This window comes from Otolemur garnettii, unplaced genomic scaffold, assembly GCF_000181295.1.
Source record: "Otolemur garnettii isolate 467f Iridium unplaced genomic scaffold, OtoGar3 scaffold00112, whole genome shotgun sequence".
In the NCBI taxonomy this organism is placed as follows: Eukaryota; Metazoa; Chordata; class Mammalia; order Primates; family Galagidae; genus Otolemur; species Otolemur garnettii.
In genome coordinates, this window is record NW_003852507.1 from 4300302 (window position 1) to 4314383 (window position 14082).

General features: G+C 43.6%; 1 protein-coding gene across 1 annotated transcript in view; it reads left to right on the forward strand.

Annotated features, from left to right (window-relative positions):
- The first annotated feature begins 8138 nt into the window (after positions 1 to 8138).
- Positions 8139 to 14082, forward strand: part of PSMD11 (proteasome 26S subunit, non-ATPase 11) — a 35249-nt gene continuing 29305 nt past the window's right edge. Inside the window, exons 1-2 of the mRNA XM_023517475.1 lie at positions 8139 to 8284; positions 10650 to 10751. Coding sequence (XP_023373243.1) covers positions 8194 to 8284; positions 10650 to 10751 — 193 coding nt within the window. The 5' untranslated portion in view covers positions 8139 to 8193. The remainder of the gene's footprint in view (positions 8285 to 10649; positions 10752 to 14082) is intronic.

Consider the following 14082-nt stretch of genomic DNA (forward strand, 5'->3'; position numbering starts at 1 on the left):
AAACGAAAAACCTGTTCCCGAATAGACACTGGGTCAAGGAGGAGATAGAGAAGGAAATCATTAGATTTTTTTGAATAAAATGACAGTGAGGCTAAAAACAATCAAATCCTGTTGATAGGACTCAAAAAGCAGTTCTAAGAGGGAAATTCATCATGTTAAATTCCTATATCCAGAAATCTGAACGTGTGCAAATCAACAGTCTGATGAATCGCCTCAAGGAACTAGAAAAGGAAGAACAATGCACTCCCAAACCCAGCAGGAAAAAAGAAATAACCAAAATCAGATCAGAGCTAAATGAAATCAAGAACCAAGGAAACGTTCAAAAGATCAACAAAGCAAAAAGTTGGTTCCTTGAGAAGATAAAGTGGATAAACCTTGGGCTAGATTGACCATAGTCAGAAAATTAAGCTTTATCCAGAACAAAAAGGGGAAATAACAACAAATACCACACAAATACAAACGGTCATTACCAAATGCTGCAAAAATCTCTATGCCCAGGAATTTGAAAACATGGAGGAAGTGGACATACACCTGTAATCACACTACCTCCCTAGACTCAACCAAGAGGAAGTGGAACTCTCAAACAGACTGATATCAGGCACTGAAATTGAAACAATAAAAAACCTTCCAACAAAAAAAGTCCCAGACCAGACTGTTTCACACTAGAATTCTACCAAACCTTGACAGAAGAGTTTGTACATATGATGCAAAATCTATTCCAAAACATTGAGAAGGTAGGAACCCTCTACAACTCCTTTTACAAAGCAAATATCATCCTGTTACCAAAACCAGGAAAGGACACAACAAAAACAGAACACTACTGACCAGTATCATTAATTAATATCGATGTGAAAGTACTCAATAAAATTTTATCAAACAGGCGGTGCCTGTGGCTCAAAGGAGTAGGGCGCCGGCCCCATATGATGGAGGTGGCGGGTTCAAACCAGCCATGGCCAAAAACTGCAAAAAAAATAATTTATCAAAGAATTCAGCTACACATCAGAAAAATAATTCATCACGACCAGTTGGGCTTCATCCCAGAGATGCAAGATTGGTTCAATAGATGCGAATCTAGGCCCCATGCAGTGGCTAATGCCTATAATCCTAGCACTTAGGGAGGCTAAGGTGGGTGGATTGCTTGAGCTCAGGAGTTCAAGACCAGCCTGAGCAGGAGTGAGACCCCATCACTACTAAAGATAAAGAAACTAGCTGGGTGCTGTGGTAGATGCCTGTAGTCCCAGTTACTCGGGAGGCTGAGGCAGCAGGATCAGATCACTTGATTCCAAGAGTTTGAGGTTGCTGTGAGATATGATGCCACGGCACTCTACGCAGGGTGACAGAGTGAGACTCTATCTCAAAAAAAAAAAAAAAGGAAGAAGAAGAAAAAGGTAACAAAATTAATTGGGCATGATAGCACACATCTGTAGTTTCAGCTACTTCAGAGGCTAAGGCAGGAGGATCACTAAAACCCATGAGTTTGAGGCTGCAGTGAGCTATTATCATGCCACTGCACTTTAGCCTGGGCAACAGAGCAAGGCCCTTTCTCAGAAAACCCACACACAAATCTATAAATAATTCACCGTGTAAACAGAAGTAAAAATAAAGACTATATGACCCTCTCAATAGACACAGAAAAAGCATTTGACAAAATTTGCATCCTTTTTTGATTAGAACACTTATGAAAATTTTCATACCTGAAACATTCCTTAAACAGATAGAAGGCATCTATGACAAACCCATAGCCAACATCGTATTGAATGGAGAAAAACTGAAAGCATTCTCACTTAGAACTGGAACTAGAGTATGTCCACTAGCTCCTCTACTATTCAGCATAGTGCTAGAAGTCCTGGCCAATGCAATCAGACAAGATAAGGATACCAAGGTTTTTATCCAAATGGTGACAGAGGATGTGAAACTATTGCTCCTTGCTCAGTATATCATCTTATACCCAGAGAACCCCAGGGACACAATCTGAAACTACTATATTGAAATTCAGTAACATATCAGATTATGAAATCAACGTACATAAATCAGTAGCCTTCATATACACCAACAACGGTCAAGCTGAGAATCAAAGCTAACCTTCACAGTAGCATCAAAGAAAATGAAATACCTTGGAATATATTTAACAAAGTATGTGAAGGATCTCTACAGAGAGAACTATGAAATGCTGAGAAAAGAAATTGCATAGGATGGTAACAGATGAAAGAATGTATCATGTTCATTGTTTGGAAGAATCAACATTGTTAAAATGTTATACTACCTGGGCGGTGCCTGTGGCTCAAAAGGGTAGGGCCCATATGCCGGAGGTGGCGAGTTCAAACCCAGCCCCGGCCAAAAAAAATGCAAAAAAAAAAAAAAGTTATACTACCCAAAGTAATCTACAGATTTTAATGCACTACCCATTAATACCAATGTTGTACCTTAAAGATCTTGTTCTACATTTTGTGTGGAAACAGAAAAAAAACTTAGATAGCCAACATAATTCTACAATATAAGAACAAAATCTGGAGGCATCACTTTACTAGTCTTCAAGGTATACTATAAGTCTATAGTGATCAAAACAGCATGGTTTGAGCATAAAAATAGAAACACTGATTTATGAAACAGAGAATCTAGAGACGAAACCAGTCTTATAGGGCCATGTGATCTTGAGAAAACAAAAGCACACACTGGGGAAAAGAATCTCATTTAATAAATGGTGTTGAGATAACTGGCTGGCCACTAGTAAAAGACTGAACAGTGGGCTCGGCGCCTGTGGCTCAAGCGGCTAAGGCGCCAGCCACATACACCTAAGGTGGCGGGTTCAAATCCCCAGCCCGGACCCGCCAAACAACAATGATGGCTGCAACCAAAAAATGGCCAGGCGCTGTGGCGGGTGCCTGTAGTCCCAGCTACTTGGGAGGCTGAGGCAGGAGACTCGCTTGAGCCCAGGAGTTGGAGGTTGCTGTGAGCGTGATGCCATGGCACTCTACCCAGGGGGATAGCTGGAGGCTCCGTCTCAAAAAAAAAAAAAAAAAAAGGCTGAACAGTGGACCCTCACCTGTCACCCACTTATGAAAATTATGATGGATAGGCTCCAGTGCTTGTAGCTCAGCAGCTAGGGCACCAGCCACATACACTGGAGCTAGCAGGTTCCGATCCAGCCTGGGTCTGCTGAACAACAATGACAACTACAACTAAAAATTAGCCGGGCGTTCTGGTGGGCACCTGTAGTCCCAGCTACTCAGGTGGCCAAGGCATGAGAATTGCTGAAGCCCAAGAGTTTGAGGTTGCTGTGAGCCGTTGATGCCATGGCACTCTACACAGGGCAACATAGTGAGACTCTATCTCAAAAACAAAAAAACAAAAAAACAAAAAAACAAAAAAAACATTGGGAAATGGATATGAATGAAACTTTTCTCATGAGGACAGATGAATGGCTAACCCACACATGAAAAAATGTTCATTATCGCTAATAATCAGTGATATGCAAATCAAAACCACTTTGAGGTATCCCCTAAACCCTATTGAGAATGACCTTCATCACAAGGTCCCAAAGCAACAGATGCTGGTATGGGACTGCATGTTGACGGGACTGCAAACTAGTACAGCCTGGGTGGAAAGAAGTATGGACATTTCTTAAAGTACTAAAAGTAGAACTACCATTTAGTCCCTCAATCCCATTACTAGGTATCCATCCAACAGAAGAAATGTCATTTTACCATAAGGACATTTGTACCCAAATGTTCAGAGCAGCATAATTCACCGTTGCAAAGATGTGGAAATCACCTAGGTGACCTTCGATATATGAATGGATTAATCAACTGTGTTATATGTATACCATGGGACACCAGTCAGCCATAATAAGATTTTGTGTCTTTTATAACAACCTGGATGGATTTGGAGAACATGCTCCTAAGTGAAGTATCACAAGAATGGAAAAACGAGCGACACATGTACTCAGTACTTAATTAAAACCAGTAGATTTAACAACTGCATGTGACGGGAAAACTCAAACTCAGGCTCAAGTTAAGGGAGAAGAGGAAGGAGTTGAGTAAATTTCCTCCCAGTACACTTGTATCGGACACTGCTTGTGTGAGGGGCACAACCTTCCAGACTCTAACCTTACAAAAGCAAACGATGTAATCTAATCATGTGTCTCCATATTAATCTGAAATAAAAAATTTTAAAAATGCCCTTTGCACTGAAACCCGAGAGGTGAACATAAAGGTTTTGAGGTGGGAAAGAACTTGGCAGTTGGGTGTGTTTGAGGAAAAAGCAAAGGAGGTAGCCGAGCAGAAGCAGAATGAGTAAGAGACAAAGCGATGAGAGTTTAAGTTGGAGAAGTAGGTCAGATTTTACAACACTTCGTGGATCACAGTAAGAGGGTTATTAACCAGACTCTTCACAAGGCCCCGGCAGGACATTAGCACAAAAAGGGGAAGTCCGAAGAATCTGAAATGGGGAAGACTGGCATGACAATTGCAAGTGTGAGTGGGAGCTTTTGATGACACTGAGAAAGTCACATCCTGAGAACTGCTTACATTATACTATTTAAGTTTAGGGACATTGCTTTCCTATCCATGCAATCAGTGCCAGGTGACTACTAAGCAGCAGTTTGTGATCCCGATGATACAGCTTCTCAGTCTTACGTGATGAAAATGCTATACAAACAGAAAATAACAACCACCAGAAAATATCCTTACAACAACCTTGTGAGCTAGGTTTTATTATTCTTCTTTTCCAGGTGAGAAAATCTAAGGTCAATGAAATTAAGACACATGTTAAAGTCTCCAGCTACTAAGTAGCTAGCCCAAAACTTGAAAGCAGGGGCTAGATCTCCATTCCGTTCTCCTGGATGACACCTTGGGAAAATCTCCTAAATCTCTTCTATGTTATTTTGTAATGATTAAAACTCGAATCCAGTCCAAACCAAAACTTCATTTTCATATCTTATTTAAAGCTTCCCCCCCTCTCTGTCAGGCAGTTGAAAATTTGTGTGTAGCCTGTACTTTCACTCTTTTTGTTCTCTAGTCTTAATCTGCTGTTTCTAGGTCTCCTCCAGGGTGGGGGAGTTTGAGAGAAGGAAGAGAAGTAGGAGGGATTGTAAGAAAAAAGGGGAAGGTCTCTTACGTGACGAATGACCTCAGAGGCAGAATCAAGGTACTGGGTCTTTCTCGTAGGGAGTGTTTGAGTTTTTTTTTTTGCAGTTTTTGGCCAGGGCTGGGTTTCAACCCACCACCTCTGGCACATGGGGCCGGTGCTATTCCTTTGAGCTACAGGTGCCATCCTGTTTATGAGTTCTTTAGAGGCTCTACCTATGGACCTCAAGATCCTCCTTCAGCAGCTGCCTCCTGAATTTCACACTTCCGGACTCTTATTACTGGGTCTCCTCTAGCAGGTGATCCTATTGAATAGGCTTCTTCAAGAATATTTTGAATAATCTACCTATAAATGTCTTGCCATACTAAACATGGTTAGTGGAGCTGCCTGTTGCTGCCCTTCCTCATTGTCTTATTGTAGAGAGAGTATGCTGACCATGTTCCCTAATTCAGAATTCTGTAGGCCAGAAGCAGGTAACTGTCCTTATAATTGTTCATGAAGGCTCCAGCTTCTAGAGAGACATGTCCAGTTCACCTCAAAATTCTCATTATGTGCGAGGCATGGTGTCTCATGCCTGCGATCCTAGCACTTTTGGAGGCTGAGGGGGAGGAATGCTTGTGGCTAGGAGTTTGAGACTAGTCTGAGCACAAGTGACATATTGTCTCTACAAAAAAAAAAAAAAATTAGCCAGGTGTGTGGTGTGCCTATAGTCCCAGGAAGCTGAGGCAGGAGGATCACTTGAGACCAGGAATTTGAGGTTGCAGTGAGCTATGATGATGTTACTGGACTCAAGCCCACGTGACAGATACCCTGTCTCAAAAAAAAAAAAAAATCAAAAAAGAAACAACAAAAACCCCTCTCTGGATCATGGTTGCACAGAGAAATAAGACTCACCAGCTTAGAAGAAAGATCTGGCAGGCACTTCTGGTCTTTTATAGTACCCCCTCTTTGTAGTGAAGTGAGCACTATGATTTCTTCTAATAAATTCTTTTTGAATTTTTATGTCTCCCTAATTGAAGCTGGAGATAGAGAAAGGTTAAAGGTCTAGCTGCTTCTTAGCAAGTTTTTTGGATAGTTACTAACAACTGTTCTTTAGAAGTTGAAAATAGTCATGGCTTGTTTTCAGCTTAGGAGTTTTACAGTCCATTAACATTCTGACACAATATTATTAATTGCACACCAGATTGGGAATAGGGAAATGCTTTTTTTTTTTTTTTAACAAAGAAAGGCTCAGTTTTACACTGAGATTCATGGACTCTATGAATTGGGAGAAATTTAGAAGCCATATAATCCAACTTCCCACCAAAGTCATGAATACTGTTTACAATGATTTGATGAGATGTTATTCAGTTTTCATTTGAACACACCTAGGAATTAGGAAGGCATTCCCTAACTCTCAGATCTCAGCTCTTTCTTTTTTTTTTTTTTTTTTGAGACAGAGCCTCAAGCTGTCCCCCTGGGTAGAGTGCCATGGCATTACAGCTCATAGCAACCTCCAACTCCTGGGCTCAAGCGAGTCTCCTGCCTCTGCCTCCCAAGTAGCTGGGACCACAGGCGCCCGCCACAACGCCCGGCTATTTTTTTTGGTTGCAGCCATCATTGTTGTTTGGCAGGTCCGGGCTGGGGATTCGAACCCGCCACCTTAGGTGTACGTGGCTGGCGCCTTAGCCGGTTGAGCTATAGGCGCCGAGCCAGCTCTTTCAATCACTATTTGAGCTTCACCAAATCACTTAAACTGTTCCTCATCTATTAAGGAAGTAAAAACATCTTTACAGAACATTGTTGGGAGGATAAAAAGAGATAGATATATAAATTCCCTAATCCTTTCACAGAGGAGTGCAATGTTGGTTCCCTTTACAGGTCCTTTTACGGGACAGCATATTTCATTTTTGGGATCGTCATCACCTAGAGAAAGATCTTCCTTATATTGACCTGTACAGTTTTAGTACCTTCCTTAAGTTTAACACTAAGTAGTCACATAAAATGTCCTTTTTCCTTTCCACATGGCACCTTCACAGATACCTGTGATTTTAGTTGAAGGAACTGGAGATATTAGAAATCTGGTTTTTCTTTTTTTGAGCCAGGAGCTGGGGTAAGTCTTCTGTGTGCCGCCTAAGAGGTATTTATTGAATGAATTGGGCAAAGATATTTCATTTTATAATGTTCAGCATCATCCCAAGATTGAATGGGCTGCTTTGTTTTTTTGAGACAAAGTCTCACTATATTGCCCTGGGTAGAGTGCCGTGGCGTTCAGCTCAAACTCTAGGGCTTAAGAGATTCCCTTGCCTCATCCTCCTAAGTAGCTGGGCCTACAGGCGCCTGCCACAACACCCGGCTATTTTTTGTTGTTGCAGTTGTCATTGTTGTTTAGCAGGCCGGGGTTTCCAGCCCTTGTGAATGTGGCTGGTGCCTCAACCACTGAGCTACAGGAGCCGAGCCTGAATGGGCTGCTTTGGAAAGACAGTTTTCTCAGACACTGGTGGGCTTTATCACAGGCTAGCTAGCATTCGGTAGAATTCAAGCCTGGAATGTATGTGTGTGTGTGTGTGTGTGTGTGTGACACAAGTGTTGTTAGACACCTGAATGCATTTGCTTGGTGCCATTCTTTGTCTACTACATAGCGAGCTCTTTATAAGGTCACTTACTGCCTCAAATGAATTGGTTAAACTGGAAGCTACAAAGAAAGTCACACAGCTGCTTCTCCCCCGCCTCCCCTCCCCCGCCTTTTTACAGCTGACAAAGAGCTTTCAGTCAGTCCCTGCCCGGCTACTCAAAACGTCCCCTTAAGGGTGAACAAGGGGACTAGAAAGGAAGAAGCCTCTTCTGAGTTGGCTGAGACTAACTTTGGGCTCCTGTACTTGGGCAGGGCCTCGTCTTCTCGCGGGCGGGCCGCTAGGCGGCGCTGAGGCGCTCGCCGCCCACCTGCCCGGCGCTCCCGTTCTCGCCGTCACCCCTCGGTCCCCGCCCGGTCGAGAGACTACAATTCCCGGAGTGCTCCGGGGATGGCGGAGCCGGGGGCCGCGGCGGGGAGGGACGCGAGGGCGGGCTTTCCGGCTGTGTGTTTCCGGCGTCGGCGGCCGTGGCCGGGGACGGTGTGAGAGCGGTAAGATGGCGGCGGCGGCGGTGGTGGAGTTCCAGAGAGCCCAGTCTCTACTCAGCACTGACCGGGAGGCCTCCATCGACATCCTCCACTCCATCGGTAAAGGTCGCCGCGCCGCCGGCCTGCCCGCGCTGGCCCCGCTCGGCCCGTGTCGGTCGGCGGCAGCGGACAGGGGCCGGGCTGGCCAGCTCCGGGGCTGCTGACTCACTGTGTGTGTGAGGGGGGCCGGGCCGGGGGCACAGGCCGCTGGGAGCTCCCCGGAGCGCCCGGGGTCCCACTCGGATGGGGAGCCCCCAGGCGACTCCTGTGTCCACTCGCCGGCTGCTGACTCACGGTGGGGTCAGCGTGGGGTGGGACAGTGGGCCGAGTGGGGACCACCACCCCTGCCCAGCCTTGTTCCTGGCTCTGGCCCGCACGAGCTGGCCGGGACCGGGGAGCAGTGCCTGCCGGCAGACTTATCACAGACTGGGCGAGAATCTCCGGGGGAAAGGCCCTGGCGAAACCCGCGCGGGATGGGCATTTCCCGCCGTTGTTATCAGCACAGCCTGGTTGGGGTGGGAGCGCTCGCGCTCGCTTCTCCTGGAGTTTCCTTCCACGGGACGCGGGGAGCTGCTACTTCTCCCCGGACCCCAGCGGAAGGCTCCGCTGAAGGAGGGCCGCTTTCCGAGTTTGGGAAATTCGGGGATGACACGCTTCACGTTGGCATTGGGTTTGAAAGGTGGCCGAGACATTCCTCTGCCCCGCGTGGAGTGTGAGAGTAGGATGTTGTGGTGGGACTGACTGCCCGGCTACAGGAGGTGACCAGTGGTGCCAGTCTTCCCTGCAGGGTGTTGGAAGTTAGTTCAGGGAGTTAGTTGTCAGCCCGCGGAGTTCAGGAAACTCTTTGGAACCGTCCCGTTGCACATTGCTGGAGAAAATTAAAGGAAATTTTCTTGACACTCGCAGTATGGTTGTCTTACACCTGTACGCAACAGGAAATGGGAGCCCCAGCCAGTCGCTTCTGACAGCTTTCTACTGGATTTGGGGCTTGAATGTATGATGACAGAGAAGGCTATTAATGTTCATTCATAAAGGATTCGGTTAGAGCACGGACGGGCTCTTTACCGCCCATGAAGTAATGTGATGTTTTTAATATAGTTTGAGAAGATTTGAATTGTATCAACAAGTAGTATGAGAATGCACTTGTATCCACTTCCAGGATGTTGACATTTATGTTGACCTGCTCAGTCTGTTGAATTTTGGTACTCCAGACTTGCAGAGAAAAGACAATGACCAGACAACTGATGTCTTTACTTTGGGGAGCTAGGGAAGGAGAGGAGGTGGGGGTCAAGATGCATCTTTGAGTGAATGATAATTGGTAAGGGGTGTTTCATTTTGAAGTTCTGATCTTTCTTCAGATACATTTACAGAATCAGAATTACCTCTGTTACTGTTATTCTGAGTACACACTAGTATTTAGAACTAATGTGAGAAGCCTGAACTTTAATTTTTTTTTTTTTTGCAGAGAGCCTACCAGTTTGTCTTTCATAAAGTAGAAATTATGTTAAACATTAATAATAGTTCGAGTATTTCTTGCTTGCTAAGTATATTGGGAGAGTTCCTGAAAACTTCCCTGTTAAGGCAAGCATGAGTCAGGGTGGTTGACAGCCTTAACTTTTTTGGGACTCCATCATGGAGTATCAGAACCTTGGTTTTTGTCAAGTCATGTTGCTTTGCAAGAGGAGTAATAATGATGATCACTAAAATTATCATTACAGACTTGGACAGGCAATTCAGTGTTTTCATGTTAGAATAGTTACAAACTGTTGAAAGTGGGACAGACAGTACAAAGTTATTTTAACAGGACCCAAGTCCATTTTAAAGCAGCATTGTCTCTTAAGTGTAACTGTTCAGGATCACATTGGGGTTTTGATAGGGTTGTGTTTCCGGAATGGCTTTATAGAACTGCTTATCCCTAGCACATCCATAGACTGAGGCTTTGCACAGACCTAGAGTTTTCTGAAAGGCTTTTGAGACTTTATAGTCATCAGCAGCTTGGTCATTTGATTTTAGTTTTTGGAAGGTATATGCACAGCCATGTTTAATATCTTCACGTTATAGTGATTAGTGTGGTTGTTAGTGCCATAAGTATGAAGGGTCTATTTTATTTTAATTTTGCTTTAACCAAGTGACTACAACAGACATTTGGTGTATGTGGATAAGCAGAATTCTGATGGACAGAATGAAAAGGCACATTTGAAATCAAAGAGAAGAATCCATTTTTTATGATTTATGTAAGACATGTCCTACATTTACTTGACCATTTATTTTTTCTTGTTCATAGATTTTTTTCTTTTAAAGCTCTTTTGAGTTAGTCTTTTGGTATATATGTTTGGGTTTGTAATGGGTCTTATGAGGGTGAAGTTTCCCACGGTCTTCACTTTTTTGTCAGAATTTTAAGAGGATTTGCATTTTCCTCTCCCAGTGAAGCGTGACATTCAAGAAAATGATGAGGAGGCAGTGCAGGTCAAAGAGCAGAGCATCCTGGAACTGGGGTCTCTTCTGGCGAAGACTGGACAAGCTGCAGGTAAGTGCTACAAACAGATTGTATCTGAAATGCTGGATGAAGTTACTGGTTTTTGTTGGAGCGAAAGAACAGAGGATTGTATCCACAAACTCAGTTCATTGATGTTATAATTCAGTTTTATTTTCTTGGCAACTTTTTGAACATTTAAACATTCAGTTTTTTTAGCAAAAAGTTAAGATGCCTTTAAACTCATTTCTTTCATGGTCAAGTTTGTTCTGCAGATGAAGGAAAATCATATTTTTATTGGGATATAGTGATTTGTGATTCTGGATTTTGAGTTTTCACTGTATTCCATTATGTACAGGCAGCAGCAGTCTTCAGTGATTTCCCTGAGCAGTGCTGATGTGTTTAAGGGGGATAGTGACTTTAGGCCCATAATTTGAAAATGACTAGGGATTTTTCATCTAAGTGACTCATTGTCTTTTTTTTTCTGATACAGAATGAGTAAGACATTAAATGGAGCTTTCCCAAGACTTCTCTACTGCTACCTAGGACTTTGTGCATATTGTTGCCCAGACACTCTAGTTGTAATTGAACCATTAACTGGCCAGACTCTAGATGATATTCTGATGATGGGTGTGTCCATGGAATGGGGAGGGAGTCCTGTTGACTAGGAAGGACTTTTTATTACTAAGGTAGTACTAGTATTTAGAGAGAAGTCTGCTTAAACTTAAAATAGGTGATTTTTGTCAGCTTTAAAGTGAATTTGGAATTTATTTGATTAGAATGGATTAAGTTCTGGCAAGTAACCTCATGAGTTACTTTCCCCTAAATAATGTTGTTATTCCATAGAGTGATTGGGATTAGTTAGCAAAACTTCTTGAACTTGGGAACTAAAGATCTTTTCTAGTTAAAGATAAGAAATTTATTTATTTATTTATTTATTTTGGAGACAGAGTCTCACTTTGTCCCCTCAGTAGAGTGCCATGGTGTCGTAGCTCACAGCAACCTCAAACTCTTGGGTTCAGCCTCCCAAGTAGCTGGGGCTATAGGCACCTGCCACAATGCCTGGCTATTTCCAGAGATGAGCTCTCGCTCTGGCTCAGGTTGGTCTCGAACCTGTGAGCTCAGGCAATCCACCTGCCTCAGCCTCCCAGAGTGCTAGGATTACAGGTGTGAGCCACCTTGCCTGGGCCTAATTTATTAATTATCAGGCACAATAAATAGAAAGTTGAATAGAGATTTATGAAATTGTGAGGATATGGTTATGTGGGTCTTGTATCTTATTTAAAATAATATTTTTAAGTAGACATAAAAACTACACCTAAGGGTTTTTGAGTGCTAACTACAAACTAGTTATTTTTTTAAGCATATCACATGGATCCTTGAAACAACTTGAGGGTGTGCTCTCACCTAGCAGGCACAATGTAGGGTATATGGCATCTTCCTGGTGAGGGGACAGGTACAACTTGTAACCTCAAAAAAAAAACCAACAACTTGTGACCTCATCATTTGTACCCTCATACTAAACTGAAATTAAAAAAAAAAAACAAAAACAACAACAAAGAACTTGAAGTTGATACTCTTACCCTTTTTACCCATGAGGAAACAGAGCACTGAAAAGTTAACTTACCCAAGCTCATTCAACTAGTAACTGGAAACTCATGTAGTCCCACTTCAGAGTTCATAGCCGCATGGCATCTTGGTTATTGCTTTTCTTTTTTTTTTTTTTTGAGACAAGCCTCAAGCTGTCCCCCTGGGCAGAGTGCCGTGGCATTACAGCTCACAGCAACCTCCAACTCCTGGGCTCAAGCGAGTCTCCTGCCTCCACCTCCCAAGTAGCTGGGATCACAGACGCCCGCCACAACGCCCGGCTTTTTTTTGGTTGCAGCCATCATTGTTGTTTGGCGGGTCCGGGCTGGGGATTCGAACCCGCCACCTTAGGTGTACATGGCTGGCGCCTTAGCCAGTTGAGCTATAGGCACCGAGCCGGTTATTGCTTTTCTACAGTCATCTACTTTAGATTATTACTAGTAGGTGATGGCTTTTTCATCTTACTCTGACTTTCCTTCTCTTTAACATGTTTGGAATGCTTTTGCCTGGCGGTTAATCCGAGCTTAGGGCTTCTAAAACAGTTTTGATAATGAGTTTGTGCAAAATATAATTAATAAGGTAATTTTTCTGAATTATAACATCTGGTGAAGTGATTTAAGATTTTTATTTTTTGAGACACAGTCTTGCTCTGTCACCCTGAGTAGAGTGCCATGGCCTCAGCCTGGCTCACAGCAGCCTCAAATTTCTGGGCCCAAGCAATCCTCCTGCCTCAGCCTCCTGAATAGCTGGAACTACAAGGTGTGCACTACCATATGTGGCTAATTTTTCTGTTTTAGTAGAGCTAGGGGTTGGGGTGGGGGATGTCTTGATTTGCTTAGGCTGATCTCAGACTCTGGAGCTCAAATGATCCTTTACCTTAGCCTCCCAGAGTACTAGGATTATAGGTGTAAGCCACTGAGCCCTTAAGATTTTTCTGTTGTTGAAATATCCAACTTTCTACTTTCCTTCACTGGCATGGATAATTAAAAACAATGTGTAGCATATAGTCAGTGCTTCAGTAATTTTCTTTCTTTATCTTTCTTTCTTTCTTTCTTTTTTTTTTTTTTTGGGACAGAGTCTCACTTTGTTGCCCTCAGTAGAGTGCTTTGGCAACATAGCTCACAGCAACCTCAGACTCCTGGGCTCAAGCAATTCTCTTCCCTCAGCTTCCCAAGTACCTGGGAGTACAGGTGCCTGCCCCAATGCCTGGCTATTTATTTAGAGATAGGGTCTCACGCCTGCTCAGGCTGGTCTCGAACCTGTGAGCTCAGGGCAGTCCACCTGCCTCAGTCTTCCAGAGTGCTAGGATTACAGATGTGAGCCACCATGCCCAGCCCACTTTAGTAATTTTCATCCAAAAATGTTGTCCTGTGTTAGGCTTATTCTACCTTTATTTCTTGTCTTGTCTGCCTTGTGACTCAATACATGAGAAAGTTAGAAGTATGTTGCTAAATCTATTGAACTTTAATAGATGAATTATAAATATTGTCAAAAACTTTTTCATGTTATTATTAGTGTTTTCTAAGAAAGTTTGATGAATGTAGATGTCCACAATAGAAGCCCCAAGGAAGTCTTGGAGCCTATTTTGCTTTTAATAATTGATACGTTTGGCTCGGCGCCTGTGGCTCAATCAGCTAAGGTGCCAGCCACATACACCTAAGGTGGCGAGTTCGAATCCCCAGCCCGGGCTTGCCAAACAACGATGGCTGCAACCAAAAAATGGCCGGCGCTGTGGCGGGTGCCTGTAGTCCCAGCTACTTGGGAGGCTGAGGCAGGAGACTCGCTTGAGCCCAGGAGT